The sequence below is a fragment of the Trematosphaeria pertusa genome (assembly GCF_010094035.1).
Source record: "Trematosphaeria pertusa strain CBS 122368 unplaced genomic scaffold BU26scaffold_25, whole genome shotgun sequence".
NCBI classification, from domain to species: domain Eukaryota; kingdom Fungi; phylum Ascomycota; class Dothideomycetes; order Pleosporales; family Trematosphaeriaceae; genus Trematosphaeria; species Trematosphaeria pertusa.
This window is the reverse complement of record NW_022987236.1, coordinates 432,503-447,015: the sequence shown is the minus strand read 5'-3', so window position 1 is coordinate 447,015 and position 14,513 is coordinate 432,503. Positions and strand designations below refer to the sequence as shown.

General features: G+C 59.3%; 8 protein-coding genes across 8 annotated transcripts; 4 read left to right on the top strand and 4 right to left on the bottom strand.

Moving 5' to 3' along the window:
- Window positions 1–120: 120 nt before the first annotated feature.
- Window positions 121–1,907, top strand: BU26DRAFT_183963 (acid phosphatase). The gene has a single exon (XM_033820421.1). It carries the CDS (start codon window positions 384–386, stop codon window positions 1,791–1,793), a length of 1,410 nt encoding a protein of 469 aa, XP_033676264.1. The 5' UTR covers window positions 121–383; the 3' UTR covers window positions 1,794–1,907.
- A 262-nt stretch (window positions 1,908–2,169) lies between these two features.
- BU26DRAFT_586400 (uncharacterized protein) lies at window positions 2,170–3,104 on the top strand (the record flags this gene model as incomplete). The annotated part of the gene is made up of 2 exons (XM_033834653.1): window positions 2,170–2,873; window positions 2,961–3,104. The coding sequence occupies exons 1-2, from the start codon at window positions 2,280–2,282 to the stop codon at window positions 3,102–3,104; spliced, it is 738 nt and encodes a 245-aa protein (XP_033676263.1). The 5' UTR covers window positions 2,170–2,279.
- A 2,713-nt stretch (window positions 3,105–5,817) lies between these two features.
- On the bottom strand, window positions 5,818–6,766 carry BU26DRAFT_183951 (uncharacterized protein). The gene has a single exon (XM_033820420.1). It carries the CDS (start codon window positions 6,584–6,586, stop codon window positions 6,101–6,103), a length of 486 nt encoding a protein of 161 aa, XP_033676262.1. The 5' UTR covers window positions 6,587–6,766; the 3' UTR covers window positions 5,818–6,100.
- BU26DRAFT_183910 (uncharacterized protein) lies at window positions 6,564–7,410 on the bottom strand. The gene has a single exon (XM_033820418.1). It carries the CDS (start codon window positions 7,152–7,154, stop codon window positions 6,645–6,647), a length of 510 nt encoding a protein of 169 aa, XP_033676261.1. The 5' UTR covers window positions 7,155–7,410; the 3' UTR covers window positions 6,564–6,644.
- A 256-nt stretch (window positions 7,411–7,666) lies between these two features.
- On the bottom strand, window positions 7,667–8,969 carry BU26DRAFT_441085 (uncharacterized protein; the record flags this gene model as incomplete). The annotated part of the gene is made up of 3 exons (XM_033824435.1): window positions 7,667–7,755; window positions 7,808–8,092; window positions 8,129–8,969. The coding sequence occupies 3 exons, from the start codon at window positions 8,967–8,969 to the stop codon at window positions 7,667–7,669; spliced, it is 1,215 nt and encodes a 404-aa protein (XP_033676260.1).
- Window positions 8,970–9,120: 151 nt separating this feature from the next.
- On the top strand, window positions 9,121–9,928 carry BU26DRAFT_183941 (uncharacterized protein). The gene has a single exon (XM_033820419.1). It carries the CDS (start codon window positions 9,279–9,281, stop codon window positions 9,801–9,803), a length of 525 nt encoding a protein of 174 aa, XP_033676259.1. The 5' UTR covers window positions 9,121–9,278; the 3' UTR covers window positions 9,804–9,928.
- A 1,174-nt stretch (window positions 9,929–11,102) lies between these two features.
- BU26DRAFT_183896 (uncharacterized protein) lies at window positions 11,103–12,038 on the top strand. Its single transcript, XM_033820417.1, has one exon. The coding sequence runs from the start codon at window positions 11,178–11,180 to the stop codon at window positions 11,709–11,711; it is 534 nt and encodes a 177-aa protein (XP_033676258.1). The 5' UTR covers window positions 11,103–11,177; the 3' UTR covers window positions 11,712–12,038.
- A 999-nt stretch (window positions 12,039–13,037) lies between these two features.
- On the bottom strand, window positions 13,038–14,328 carry BU26DRAFT_525444 (uncharacterized protein). The gene is made up of 2 exons (XM_033830508.1): window positions 13,391–14,328; window positions 13,038–13,218 (listed from the first exon to the last, which is right to left on the bottom strand). Exons 1-2 carry the CDS (start codon window positions 14,283–14,285, stop codon window positions 13,127–13,129), a joined length of 987 nt encoding a protein of 328 aa, XP_033676257.1. The 5' UTR covers window positions 14,286–14,328; the 3' UTR covers window positions 13,038–13,126.
- Between the last annotated feature and the right edge of the window lie 185 nt (window positions 14,329–14,513).

The following is a 14,513-nucleotide window of genomic DNA, read 5'->3' as shown; positions in this document are numbered from 1 at the left end:
CTCGCGTCGAAACACGCCGAAGTCGCTTTGGGGCTGTCGATGCACGTGCGGCCGGCTCTTTTCCTAATTGCCCGGCTGCACCGCTAGCGGCGTCATGCAGAACCCTGCTGGCCGCCGGCGATATTCATGAACACCTTCCTCTCTGCGTCCCTCTGACCCGCAACGGAGCCAGGCCCGCGCCGCCCTGCCCATTGCCCTTGCAATGATGGCGCGCACCTGGCAGAGGATAAAAGGGCCGCGGGCGCAGGACTACGACCTCCTGCCGCTGAGCGAGAAGCTGCCCGACTCGCCCTCCAAGTCCCGAAGAGAGCAACGTCGGACGAGCTTCAAGTGCCTCTGCTACACACTGGGTGGTGTGCTGCTCGTTGCACTCGGCACCATCTATGGCGTCGACAGGTAGGCGCTTCCGCCTCGTTGCGGCTCTCTTGTTCAGCACATTGATCCTCCCAAGGTCGCTCGCCGCGCCGACGACGAACAAGTCCTGCGACACCATCGACGAGGGCTATCGCTGCAGCCCCGAGATCACCCACTTCTGGGGCCAGTATGCCCTCTGGTTCTCGGTCCCGTCCGAAGTCGACGTTGACGCTCCCGAAGGCTGCTCCGTGAGCTTTGCCAGCGTCCTCTCGCGACATGGCGGAAGAGACCCCACCATGGGCAAGACCATTGCCTACGGGGCGACCATCGCGCTGATACAGAACTCGAGCACCGCGTTCCCGGACGAGTTCGCATTCTTGAAGGACTACAAATACACGCTTGGCGCGGATCAATTGACGGATGCGGGGCGGCAAGAGATGGTGAACTCGGGCGCGCATTTCTACCAAAGATACAAGAAGCTGCTGAAGGAGAATGCGCCATTTGTGCGCTCCTCCGGGCAAGACCGTGTTGTCGAATCGGCGAACAAGTGGCTCCAAGGCTACGCTCAAGCGGCAAAGCAGTCGTCGCCAGCCTCAATCGACGTCACCATCCCCGAGGGCGCCGGCATCAACAACACCCTCTCGCACGAGATCTGCACCGCCTTTGAGTCCGGGCCCGCCGACAAAATCGGCGACGCCGCGCAGGACATCTGGATCGCCCAATTCGTCCCCCCGATCCAAGCCCGCGTCAACTCCAAGCTCGGCACCAACCTCAGCACCGCCGAAACCATCTACCTCATGGACATGTGCCCCTTCGACACGCTCTCCTCGCCCACCGCCCGGGTCTCCGACTTCTGCCGCCTCTTCACCGAGGCCGAGTGGCACCAGTACGACTACTACCAGAGCCTGGGCAAGTACTACGGCTACGGGAACGGCAACCCGCTCGGCCCGACGCAGGGCGTTGGATACGTTAACGAGCTTCTCGCGCGGCTGACCCAGACACCCGTGCAGGACCACACGAACACGAATCAGACACTGGACGCGGATCCCGCGACGTTCCCGCTGGACCGCAAAGCATACGCCGATTTCAGCCACGACAACGACATGAGCGCCATCTTCGCCGCGCTGGGCCTGTACAACAGCACGACGCCGCTGTCCAACACCAGCATCGAGGATACCACGGCAACGAACGGGTTCTCGGCGGCCTGGACCGTCCCGTTTGCCGCACGCATGTACGTGGAGAAGCTGAGCTGTGAGGACGCGCAGGAAGAGTACGTGAGAGTCATCATGAACGATCGCGTCGTGCCGCTGGAGTTCTGCGGCAGCGACGAGGCGGGGCGGTGCAGCTTGAGTGCGTTTGTGGAGAGCCAGAGCTTTGCGAGGGGCGGTGGGAATTGGGATCAGTGTTTTGCGGATTCTGTGGCATCCTCGCGCAGCTAGATGTGTGTTGTAGAGGTAGCTGTTATAATATTCGCCTCGGCATATAGCAGATGAGTCGTACATCTATACTTGCGTGCATATACCATTATCGTTGCGTCATTGCCTATTCCTCCCTCTCGTGACTGACACTCCCACACTTAGCCTTCATCATGTAACAAAAGCGGAGCACCTACCTATCCGCTACGCTACCGCCGTACTATACTATCTTCCTTGTCTTGTCTTGACAAGTCTTGTCTCCTACCGCTCAATAGCTCGCCCGTCCACCAGACAGATGCTCAAACAAAGAAAAGAACGCAGACAATGGCTTTCAATTCAGTCTAGCTCATCCATCTATGTGCGAGCAATGGTATTAGCATACAACACGCATGCATGCATACTTCCCGAAAGAGCAAATAATGCACACAACACCAGCAAACAACCTGCCAACACACACACACAGAACAGAAGCGCGAAGATTAAAACAACCCAACCCAAAGCTCGAACGTAATGACAAGCCATCAACCCCATCGACCCCAGCAACGCCCCAGCAAATCCATTTCCGCTTCCGCTTCCGCCACCAACATGACCACTCCCCAACCACCGCCCTACCCTCGCCACACTACTACTGCTGCTGCTCCTAAACTCATCCTCCGCTTCCCAAAGCACATCTGGAACGCCTATACTCCCAGCTCTTCCTCTACCCCTACTCCTATCCCTATCCCTATCCCTTCATCCCTTTCATCCCGCAAACCCAAACCCAAACCCAAACCCCCAGCCCCGTCTCCGAAGTCAGCGCCAAAGCGCTGCTCCTTCCGCCCCGGCCGCGCGTTCCACTACGGGCCGCACAGCGTGACGTACGAGGCGCCGTGCCTGCGGGAGACGTGTGCGAATTGTCGGCGGTGGTATGGGGGGAGTGGACTTGTTGTTGCGGAGGAGCAGGAGGATGGGGAGGATGAGGAGCGCAGAAAGAGAAAGAAAATCAGAAAGCTAGAGGGAAAGGAGAAGAGAACAAGAAGACCCAACCAGCGCACTGGCACGCCCACGCTCACGCTGCGTCTGCGCTACCAACAGCCGCGCTCTACGCAGCCCGCGAAGAGAAAGGTGAGTGAGTGAGTGCGCCCACCACCCACCCCCGGCACGCACGCACCCGAAAGATTTGATTGAGGACTGAAAGCCTGACGATCCCAGGACGACAAGCCGCAGGAACCGCTGAAGGGCATTCTCAAGCCTCCGTCACCGACGTTCGACAGCAAGGAGAGAGTGTTGGGCCGAGATGCGGGAGGCAGATATGCGGGCGGTGGGGGGAGGGGGAAGAAAGTGCGGTTTAGGTAGAGGGAGGGTGGAGAGGGGGTTTGGAAGGGAGGGGGTGACGAGGGGGGCGAGAAGGTGGAGAAGCAAATATGTGCCGTAGAGGAAGGGGACAGGACAAGATGAGATGAGGACTGACTGTGTGGCGAGTAGATGGATATTACAGGAATAATGAGACTGGGTTGACTGCTTCCACCCCTTTCTTGGCATACCTTGTGCCGTACGTAAACCAACTCCTCGTGCTCTTGAACCAACCTCGCGAAGGAAGATGTCGGTCGGTCTCGAGTCGTGAGCTCAGGAACCTAAACGTGACAAACGCGCATCCGCACTCATTCTCTCCTTAGACGAGAGACGTCAATGCATTTAGACTCTAACTGCCAGCGTTGATGTTTATCGCCAGGTACCACATCCTCACGTCCGGCTAAGATACTCAACCGTGCTTACTGAAAACTCTTCTTTCTCACTACATCGCTCTGTCAGAGCGGGCGGAGAACAAAGCCCGCTTTCGTAGTTAGTGGTCTAGCCTCATGCTCTGTTTTCTCCCCTTCTCCCTCGCTCGGTCAAACAAGACTGACGGCAAGAGAAGGTTATTGGGTACTATCGTCATCGCCGGAGAATCGGCACTGCATGCTCACGCCGTGTACGTCTTCTGGAGCAACACGTGCTGAGGTATGTGAGACATGTCTAGCGCAGTGGCGTCTCCGTCGTGGGATTGGTCTTGGTTGCACAGAAAGAAGGCCGTGAGAGCAACCTTGAATGAAATCGGTCAGCAACACTCCCTTGTGATCTTAGTCAGCCAGGGACATACGGGGCCCATGTTCAGGACGAGCGTAAGAATCCCGAGGCTCTAGACCATCATCCATGCAGCAAAGCCGCGTTCCCCGACCCAGATATCCGGGAACTCTGAGCGCGGGTCCTGGCACTCTACAAACTCGTCGGAGAGCGAGACATGCGGGCCAACGAGGATGAGGTTCCACGCACGGCACGGACCGGGCTCAGCCGCGCTGGCCTGCATGAACTGTCAGCGGGAACGGGATCAGAGACGTTTCGAACAGGCGGAGTCTGTGCTGACGTATGACGGAGGATTTCGGCGTGAAGTAAGCTGGGTTCGAAGTTCAGATTATGACCCTGACGTGGAGAAGAGCGCACGTATGAAACGCTTAACGGTCAAGACGTGCAGAGATATGACGAAAGGAATGCATTGTGGGAGAAAGCATCTGCATACGGATTTTTGGCTCACGGGTACAAGTTAGAGGAAAAGACTATACACCTTGGACGAAGATTTCGGCAAGTTCCAGGAAACCCTTTTCATGACGTGGCAGCATTGTAGAGTAGGGGCGACACAATGCGATGATCAAAAAGGTAAAAGGACAAAGAGATATGCTTCAAATCGATGTTAGCCAAGCCTCCTGAAGGTTGGTGGGCTGAGCATGGCGGGAGAAGATATCCGTTGCGGGCCATAGTCGCCATGCAGTATGTAGCACGTTTTCAAGCAATCCCGGTGGTAGACTCGTGCGTTATACAAGTCCGGCCTCGGGTCGTAATTCGATATTTATGGCGCGACCTGTCTCACGCGGCCCTTGAGGAACGTTCAAAGGATGAATGGCGACTTAGCGAGGGGTAACGTGAACGGATTTTGTCGCCACTACGGGGAAGGCGCCGAGGCGGCCTCTTGTGGTACCGCGTGGGCGGTAGCCCGTCAGATGTCAGATGTCAGTACCAGAAAGCCGGAAGGCGTCCTCATGATATGGTATCGTGCAACCTTGTGCAAGGAGTTGTTCCTTGGCCACAGACTGGCTCAGGGGGGAGAGGAAACGTGAAACAGGAAAAACAATCCCAACAACCTGCCTCGCGCCACGGATCAGGGACAGAGAGCCTCAGGTGCTTCCGTGGCTGCCACGCTAGAGTAGACGTGCGCTGAATTCTAAACTGCTCTCCAGCTGCGGGGCTTTCCGGTGATGTAGGTGACACTGCGGCTATTATTGCCATTGTCGTTCGATTCCTAACAACAGTACCAGGGTGAGTATGAACGAATGCCATCCAAGAATAGTGCTGTTCCGCGTCCACCGAATCCTCCTGTGTTTGTCAACGCGGCACAGCGAATCAAGACTGCCACCTGGCGCCAGCGAGTTGGAATTGAGGGATCGCGCCCTGGCTGCAAACGCGAACTCAGGTCTGCAGCCCTTGCGTCTCAAGGATAGATGGAATGCAGACAGACTGTAACCTTTGCCTGACACTCGGGTCTCTGAGGATGATCGCAAATGTAGTCAGGTTGCAGCGTGTCTATTCACCCTCCGCTCGTAACGCTGCGTAATTTCTTTTTACACAAATCAAATCAGGAGAGAAAGGAGGGTGTTGGAAGAAGGTCGAAATTGCCTCCTTCAGAGTTCCAAGGTTCGCTTTCGCCGTATCCCCTTGCTTACGGACAGGGGGTCCGTGAGATCGCAATCTCATTTGCGTCGTGGCAGCCAGGGCGCTTTACGCCTGACACACAAAAAACACATCCCAAAGGGTCCGAAAGTCTTTCTTCCTTTGCGGATTGCATACAATAACCTGCGTTTGACGAAAACCTTCATTGTCGCGTTCTGGGCGGGTGCGCCTGGAAGGGCGTGCGGTCTCCGTCAAGCTGCAAAGTTCCGGTGCGCGCTCCCAAGACGTCGGAGACGACCGGCTGTGGACTTCGTCTCCCTAGGCCAGGACCCACGCTTATTGGCGGTCGCTGACAGCATCGCGACTTGATCCCGGCGTCGGGGTGGCGCGATAGCGGCTTCAGCTTGAAAGGAGCAAACACGCATGATGAGAGTCCTGGAATGAGCCGTAAGCCGCGCTGACCCTTTCGTACCTATTGGATGCGAGGTGTGGCAGAAGGGGGGGGCGCGCGGGACAGAGTCCTGGCGACCCATCCACCCCGTGAAAAGCATGGTGGCAAGGCGAGTAGGAGCGAAGACTCGCGGACTGGATTCCTCGTGCAGCTGACGGGTGTATCGATTCTTATCCCCATGTCGAGCGAGATGCTGCAGCTATAACGCCATCGATATGATCGACGTCCGCATCAGGCGAGGCACATAACGCAGCCGCCCCGCGCCATCGCCCGCGCTGCAAAGTGACGAGATGTGATGAATCGAGGGCGGCCATTGGCATGCTGCCTTCCGGGTCGATCGTCTCCCACGGCTTTGGTACCTGGGTTTTCTTCTCTTTCGCCAGAAATGCCCGAAACAAGCCACCATCTCAGACATCGTGACTGACTCGCTGACTCGCGCCGCCCTCCAGCATGGCTGCCGGCGATGCCCATTCGACGCCCTGATCCGGGCAAAAGCAACCGTGGTGGAGGCCGCGGCCATATGTGAGGCTGTCCGCAAGGGTGCGAGGGCGTGTGTGTTGGAGAGGAGGTGGAAGGGTGAGGCGAGATAGTGCCGCAATCCCTGCCTGTTCTGTTCGGCAAGAGCAGCCGCGCCTCCATGTGACACAAGGCAGGAGGTCGCGTCCGAGCCAACACACCACACCATCTCCAGCTATGCCATTCCGCGACGGCCAATTGTGCTCAAGCATCTAAGATTCTATATGCTACAAAGAGGGCAAGTCTAATACAGTGGGCTCTGTTGGTGCCCGACCCCACAGCCCAACCATCTCCCTCGGTCGCGCTCCCTGTGCGGCCGTGCCAGCAAAGCCCCGACCGTTCCTGACAGCTGTAGCTTTGCCCGAAGCGCCTTGGGTGGAGCCGGCTGGTGGAATTGCCGTCGACGCCCAATCCCAATAATCGCAAAACACCTGCTCTTTTGGTCTCGTGGCTTTCCATCTCCTGCCGCGTCGCCGAACCTCACCGGAAGCTTGCGACGGCTGGAACGGCCGTTCCCCACACACATCCATGTCCACTGTCGCAGCGCCTTCCACCATGCCTCCACATAAATCATTACGTTTCCCTTGCGGTATCCCGACCGGCGCCTGCGCCGGCCCATCTAATGGTATTAGCGGTCTCGACCGCAAAAGCAACCAGAAGCCCAAAATCCGAAATGCCATGCCATGCTCTTGCCAAACGCGCCAGCCAAAACCCCTGCCAACTTTTTTCCACATCATCTTACACCGGAAGGCCTCCGAAAACCCAATGCCTTGACTAGCCTAACCATCCCTCTAATGCAAAGAGCCCAAAAGCGGAGACAACAGCGACCTGGGGGCGTGAAAAGAAAAACATGGCGGTGTGCAACTCCGGCTCAGGCAGCCTCGAAGCAGCAGAAGACTCGAAGGATGCAAAGCACACTCAACGCAAGGAAACTAGCATGCAGGGTGTCGTCTCGGGGGGTTCGTTCCCAATCGCCGCATTGACGCCCGCTGATACCCCCACGTAGCAATAGGAAAAGGGACAAGCATAAATCCACAAAAGCGCAGCGCGTTCAATAAGTGTACATAAGAATTGAATCGTGATAGCGAAGCGGAAAACATGGCGTCGTCAGTCGGGAGAGGGTTGTATTAGGGTGGGGTATCGCAGACGAAGTCAGAATAGAATAGGCGAGGTGGCTTGCGTCCATGCGCCATGAGGACGGCATTCACGGGCGGCACTGAGGGATCGTCGTCATTGAACTGTGCTTCCATCATCGCCTTCGTGCTGTCGAGGCCGAGGGTCGCTGCGAAGACGAGCCGCCGCTGATTTCGTCCAGCTGATCCAGGCAGGAGGTCAGCACTGCGCCACTGTCAGTAGACAACTTTGGGGAGTTCCACAGGCTCGAACTGACTCGCTACGATTTCTTCTTCCCAGACGCCCATCTGGTAGTCGACCAGGCCGTGCTTCTCCATGTTGTCGCAGTTCTTGACGAGCTGGGTGCCCATCTTTTCCAGGAAGTCGTACTCGATGACCGTCTGGGGCGGCTGCGGCCGCTGTCCCGTGCTGACCATGTCGTTCACCATGTCCTTCTGCTTCTGCAGCAGCGTGAGCCAGCAGTTGTTGAACTCCTCCCACAGGCTGAGGCGCTGCTGGTAGTGGGCCTCGTCGTCGCGCACTAGGCCTATAGTCAATTCAGCTGCTCGTTCCCGTCGCGCGCCGCGAGGAGACTCACCTAGTGTCTCGGCCCAGTGGAGCAGCCAGTCGGACAGCCTGAACAGCTGCGTGGCGGCCTCGGCCAGGCGCGAGTCGCGGACGTGCTCGAACGTCTTCTTGAGCTCCGTCTGGTAGTTGTTGTAGAAGTCGTCGTATTCGTTGCCGGCGCCGCCCTGGGGCTCGCCGAAGCCGGGCTGGGGGTATCCGGGCTGGGAGGTCGCGGGGTGCGGGTCCGTCATGCCTGCGGCGGTGTAGGCGGGCGCAAGCGGTTCGCGTCCGACGGGGGCCTGGGGGGTATATCCGAGCGGGGGATACTGGGGAGCAACGTTCTGCGGCGCGATGGCCGAGGAAGGCGCGCTCGTAGGGCCGCCCTCGCTGGGCACGCCGGCGTAGTATTGCGGTTGTGCAACGCCAAAGCCGGTGCCCAGCACCTCGATGGCCGAGTCCCGGCCCTGCTGGTACTGTTGTACGGGCTCATACTGCGCGGAGCCCGGCGCGGCGGCCTGCGCGCCGTACAGGACGCTCTGCCCGTATTGCGGATACTGCTGCGACGCGCGCGCCGGCTGCTGCTCGGGCGGCGCATAGTCCTGTGCGCCGTACGACACGCCCGCCGGCTGGATGGCCGCTCCGACGAACTGTGAGCCTTCTCCGTAAGCGTAACCGTAACTCTGCGAGCTGGTGCGGCCTCCCGAGCCGGCGGCGGACGACGGCGGCGGCGCGGTCAAGGGCGCCTGCCTGAAGCGGTCGGATGCGCTTACCACGGGATATGAGGACTGCGGCTGCAGCAGCGCGCCCTGCTGGTGCTGGTGCTGGCTCGCGTAACCTGGGGGATTCTGCCGTGCCCGACGCTCATTGTCCATCCCACCCGGCCCTCGTTTGAGCTGCGCGCTGAAGGGCGGTTCGCGTGCCCGGTACCCCAGGGGCGACACTGGCGGCGTCGCGTAGTTTGCCAGCTTGGAGGCCTGTCCGAGGTCCTGGAGGGCGGGCGCAAGAGACGGACGTGGCGGCGGAGCGGTGGAGGAGCGGGAGCAGGGCGGGGCAGGCAGTCAGAGAGGGCGGCAGACCGCGTGTCAGGACGGATACTCGATATGCGAATGACAGAGAGGCCGGAGGCGGGCGAGGAGTGACGTCCGATTTGTGTGGATGGGAATGCTCGAAGCTCCAGACGAATGGATATAAACACCGCCCAGGCGCATCACTTGCGCAGCCAATGGAGCCCGAGGCCTGACGAAAACGCAGTGGGCGCAGAAGCCTCACTGCCGCGCGTGAGCCCGCAAGGATATCCTCGGTCCGCCGCGACGAGGATGTTTGGTGAGCGTTGCTGGCAAAACCCGGAGGGCGGCGTCCCGATCGGGAAATGTTGGAGAAGACGACGGCGAAGGCGGGCCACCAAGACACGTCGCCAGATCCTGACAGCACGGCCGTCGGCAAAAGAAACGAGGAGGACCCTGAGCGAGGCTGGTGCGGTGCTGAAGCTGCAGCAGGTACAATGCTCCGCGGGTAGGGCAGTCCTTGCACGCAGCTCCAAAGCCCAAACGAAGTCGGGCGACGAAGCAGGCCGGTCTAAGGGATCGTCTCAGACAACTCAACGCCTACGTTTCGGCCACTTGATAGCCCTACGATGCGCTGGCGTTCTTCACGACTGGAGTCTCGTCGCGCACAGGACGATATGGAGCAGGTGCAGAAAGAAGTGAAGCGTTCGGTCCGAGTCAAGACGGAAGTGCGACAGTCCTGCTATATTTGTAAACCTCGTACCGGGCCCACAGGCAAAGAAAATGGTCCTGGTAAAAGCCCTCAATGAAAAGAGTCGAGCAGGCGTGGTCCCATTGGGCAGCGGCCGGCAGGCACTTAAGGGCGGGCGGCGTCACAGGCGGCGACGCGCAGACACAGAGGCTTGACGTCGCTCGCTGTTGCCGAGGGAAGGCGTCGGATTCGGAACAGCTCCTAGGGCTGGAGTGGGGGGGTGTGCGGATGGGCGTGCCCGGGCGGGAGTGTGGTGACGAGATGAGTGATGGGATTGAAGTGAGCGCGGAAAAAGCCACATTGGGATAGAGGAGCATCAGGCAGAGGGGAGCAAAAGGAAGCGCCAACGCGCCACGGCGGCGAGCAGAGTAATAATAGGGCCGGGCGGCGGGCGAGGGCAGGAAGGGAACTGGAGAACGAGCCAGGCCGCGTTTGGGGAGATGAGGTTCCTGACAGGTGGGTGTGGCTTTGCGCCGGGAGTGGAGCGAGGGAGACGAGGAAAAGAGGCTTGCCCAGTGGTCTTTGGACGAGAGCGTCCCTAGCAAACTCTCCGATATCCGACCGTGCTATGGCGGGGCTTGGGCTAGCATGAGGGCCTGTTCGCCCATGGTTACAGATCGCCCTCGATCTGCAGGAAGGCTGGCCAGGCATTTCTGCAGGGCAGCATCACGCTGCTCGTCGGCCGGCCTGCGCATGTACTGTCGCCGTCTGTCCCCTCTGTCCGCGTCCACTCGCGCCGGAGCACAGCAGCAGTATGTCTTGCTTCATCTTCATGCGCGGAGCAGGAAGGACGCACTCCCGGCGGCGGCGGATTTGTCGCCATATCGCCATGCTAAGCCGCTCCTCCAGCTGCGCTTGGCGTCCGGCCATGGAGCGCCACAGGTCGCCCGCATGCCGGCGACCTCCAGGGCTTTGAGCTGAGCAGCAGACGGGGCCGCCAGCTCGTGGGCCGCCAACCAACGCGCGGTTGAGCGCAGTGCGGCGGGAGTGGTCCGGCTGCGTCGCAGAGCTGTTTCATGCACGCGAAGGTTAGGCCGCTCGAGCGCGAGGCGGGGTGCTGATTCGTTTCTCTGCTTGTCAAATCATCAGACGGCTGTCCAAACCTTCGCAGCGTCATCATCATGTGGAGTTGCTGCGCGAGGGCTGACATTCCGGGCGTGCCCCGTGCGCCCGCCATGGTCCGGGACTCAGGGGGCAATTTCGGCATCGGCCTCGCCCAAGAACTCGCTCATCTCTTCTGCTGCGGGAGGCCGCAGGGATGGCGCGCGTCTGGGCCGATCACCTCCACTTCTCACAGCCTCACTCGCCGATCCTGAGGCAGGGCGATGGGCCCTACCCTTTGTGCTGGCCGCGCTCGGTTTCGCGTTTACAGCTGCCCCGCCCGATACATGACGACAGTTCACTGCTGCGTGCAGAGGACTGGCGGCAGGCGGGCAAACCGACGGAGGACCGCCTGCACGTCTGACTGGGCCGCTGCAGAGGCTACTCTGCCCCTCTGCCGTTGCAAGGCCTTCCGATGCACGGCGTGCGCCAGTGCTCTCTCCTGCGACGCGCTCTGGTGGACCACAGGGCCATGGCACAGAAAAAGCCACTCAGACCACGAGTCTCTCTCTCGCACGCGCGCTCACGCCGCTTCCATGTGGACGCTGCGGTACATATTGCCGCCCGTTGTCGCAGCCATGGTTGTCCAACAACTCACGTGGCGCCGTGCAAGGGTCTCCTTTTTCCCTTGTTCTTCTCGAAATCTCGTGGAACCCGCGAACCGCACGAATTTCCAGATGCGTCTTTGGTCGAAGAGACTGCCGCCAATCGAAACAGGCGGCGTTTGGATTCGGCGTGGTGAACGCGATCAGAGATGAGGAGGCGCGTCATCCGATCCAGCGGCGATCCGGCACCTGCACATCCCCCCTTCGCAGCCGAAATTGCAGGCCACCAAACGCTTCTTCGAGAAGGTTTCATTTCCTTCGAGAACATCTGTGGTCTTGCGGCGCGCCAATTTGCAGCTGACTGACTCTGCTGCCACGTCGGCCACCCTCAGACTGCGCCAGTTGAAGCACGGCGAGACGGCGAGCAGCCCGGCGTCGCAAATGCTTATTTTTGTTCTGGTTTTGAGTTCACGCCAGCAGTCGATCAAAAAAACGGCTGTTATTCTGCTTCTGGCCAAATGCACCGCTGCACCTTCTCCCAGGGCCTTTTAGCCGTTGAGGCTGCTGCCGCCTAATTGCCGGCGTCAAGATGTGCAGCGAAGCGAACGATGTCGAGACGCGGAGGCGACAGGGCGAGTACTTTGATTGGTCCGCCTGTTGAGAAATTCTCCAATTGGACCTGCAAATGGGCGAGTCAAGAGCAAAGTCTATCTCACCCTCTTCGCAGGGGTCGCGTGCATCAGTCCGTTGTTCGATTTCTATCCGCCTTGACGTATTCGCGATATTAGCCACTCTGCTGACTACAGCTCGCACAGCAGCCAAGGTTCGACCGTGTCTGTCATGCGCCGGTGTGCGCCCTGCGTGCCGCTAGAGACGTACTTCCAGAAAAGGTAGACCATAGATCGTTCCACTATGACGTCTTCGAGAATCGACGCCAGGGTGAACTAGCGAAATTCGATTCCCGTCGTCGAATTCAACATCTGCACCAAAAAGGAGCGCCGCATGCGGGCAAACAGAGTGGACGTAGCCTTCGAATTGGGCGAGCAAGTTTGGAACTACACAACAAAGTTTAGGATCAGTCAGCTTCTGGGGCTGGCCCGCCAATGGCGGCGGCGTCTGTTGCAAATGCATGAAGTCGAACAGGGGATCGGAAGAATAATCGGCCGTGAGTGGTCGTCTACTCAACGTAACCGTTCGTTCGGGCCCTGTTGAATCTGAAATCTCGACAACTCGCCGACCGAGGCTGTGCCTTCCACCTTCCGGTTCTCGCCATACCCCCACCGGTCTGAAAGTCAAAGCTCTTTTGCTAGCGCCAGGGAGGCAGGGAAGCACCTGAAACGGTATCCGAATTCCTGGTCAAGCAGTTTCAACGGCTTCAACGGTTCTTATCCTGTCTCACCCGGCTGCGCATGAGGCACGAGACTCGTGGTCGCCGTCCCACAACGCTCCACGGCTCGGGGAAGGGATATCAAAACGGCGAAGCCAAGCGGGCCATATGCACTCTCGCAATGGTGCGCGCACGTCACGTCCATATTCTGATTATAGCCCACCGGCTTGCATTCGACTACATACGCTAGACAGCTGTGTGGCTGAAGAGATACAAGGTAATGTACATGGTTGGTGAAACCTCAACGCTTCACCCAGGTCGGCATCTTACGCGCCTTGACATGTCCCGGTTTCTTCCTTTCAACCTTCCTCGGATCGCGAGTAACGCAGCCAGCTGTGCCAGGAAGCAGTTAGCGCTTGGGTCTTGCGGAACAACGTTTTGAAGAACGAGAGCGCCCAAAACGGGCATGGGGGCTCCACGTGCGCATGAAGAGGAACGCGCGTAGGGGGCGGGAGAACGTAGAAAGGAACACAGCGAAAGGGAGAAGAAGGTGCGTCTGACTCACCTCGTCGCAAGGCCGGTTTCAGCGCTGGCTCGTGCACAAGAAGCGCTTTTGCAACCGCCAATGTCAAGGCCTCGGCCTGTCCCGTTGGCCCACCACCAGAGACCAGCCCAAAGACATTATATTTGTCCAGCCTCTGTGTGGCCTTCAACGCCCAGATGGCGCTCTCGCGGTGGTGCAGTCGTCCGAAAAATTGCGCGAGGGACTTGCCATTGATCAGAGCCTCGCCTTCTCCTTCCACAAGCCAGGCAACGGCAGACGAAGTCTTTCTCCGCCCCACGCCCTTTGCTCTCCCCCATTCGTCTATGACGCCAGGGGCCGGCTTAAAGTCGCCGGGCTGGCTGGCCTTCTTGTACCGCTGCATTGCTTGCACCACCTCCTCAGGCATCAACGACGGATGGATGCAGTTCAATCTCCGTAGTATGTGCAGCATCTTGTGATATCGCTGCGTCTTGACGGGCTCGTTCGTCATGATGCGGTACTGGTCGATGGTCTTCCATGCTACTTTGGGGGCCTCCGAGGCCGGTATGGTCGGCAGAGTAGCGACCTTGCGGAGGAGGGCGGAGAGGTTGATGAAGTCGTCGGTAAAGGTAGGCTTTGCACTGAAATAGGATGGCGACGCTGGCACGACGCGTAGTGTCCGCAGCAGCCTCTTTCCCCCGCCCTTTCCCTTGCCATCCTCTTTCGAGAAATCAATGGGGGGCGCCGCAGTAAACTTCTCTGGTGTCTCGCCGATGAGCTCAGCATGCCGTGATGCCGTCGTCGAGATGCATCGCGAAGTCGGGGGCTGGAAGCTCCTGTGAGCGCATCGTATCGTGGGTTCGCGTCGGGGTCGTGGGGCGGTTCCTAGACATTCAATGGCAGCCCTTAGGCTCCGTGAAAACTCGCCTCGCGCCATGGCGGCTCGAACTGAGTGCCAATGCGCAGAGGGAATGTTGTCGATGCTCCGTCGCCGGGCGTGATAAATTCTGGGAGAGGCTCTGGCCAACGGGCTATACCGTTCTGGGGATAGCGCAGCCCGGAAGAATTGCGCCCCGCGGCCACAAAAAGCTCTTCGGGCAAGGCACCACCCCGCCTCGCCCTCGCCCAAACACTCAAATTTTCGCAACCACGGCGCCTCATACAT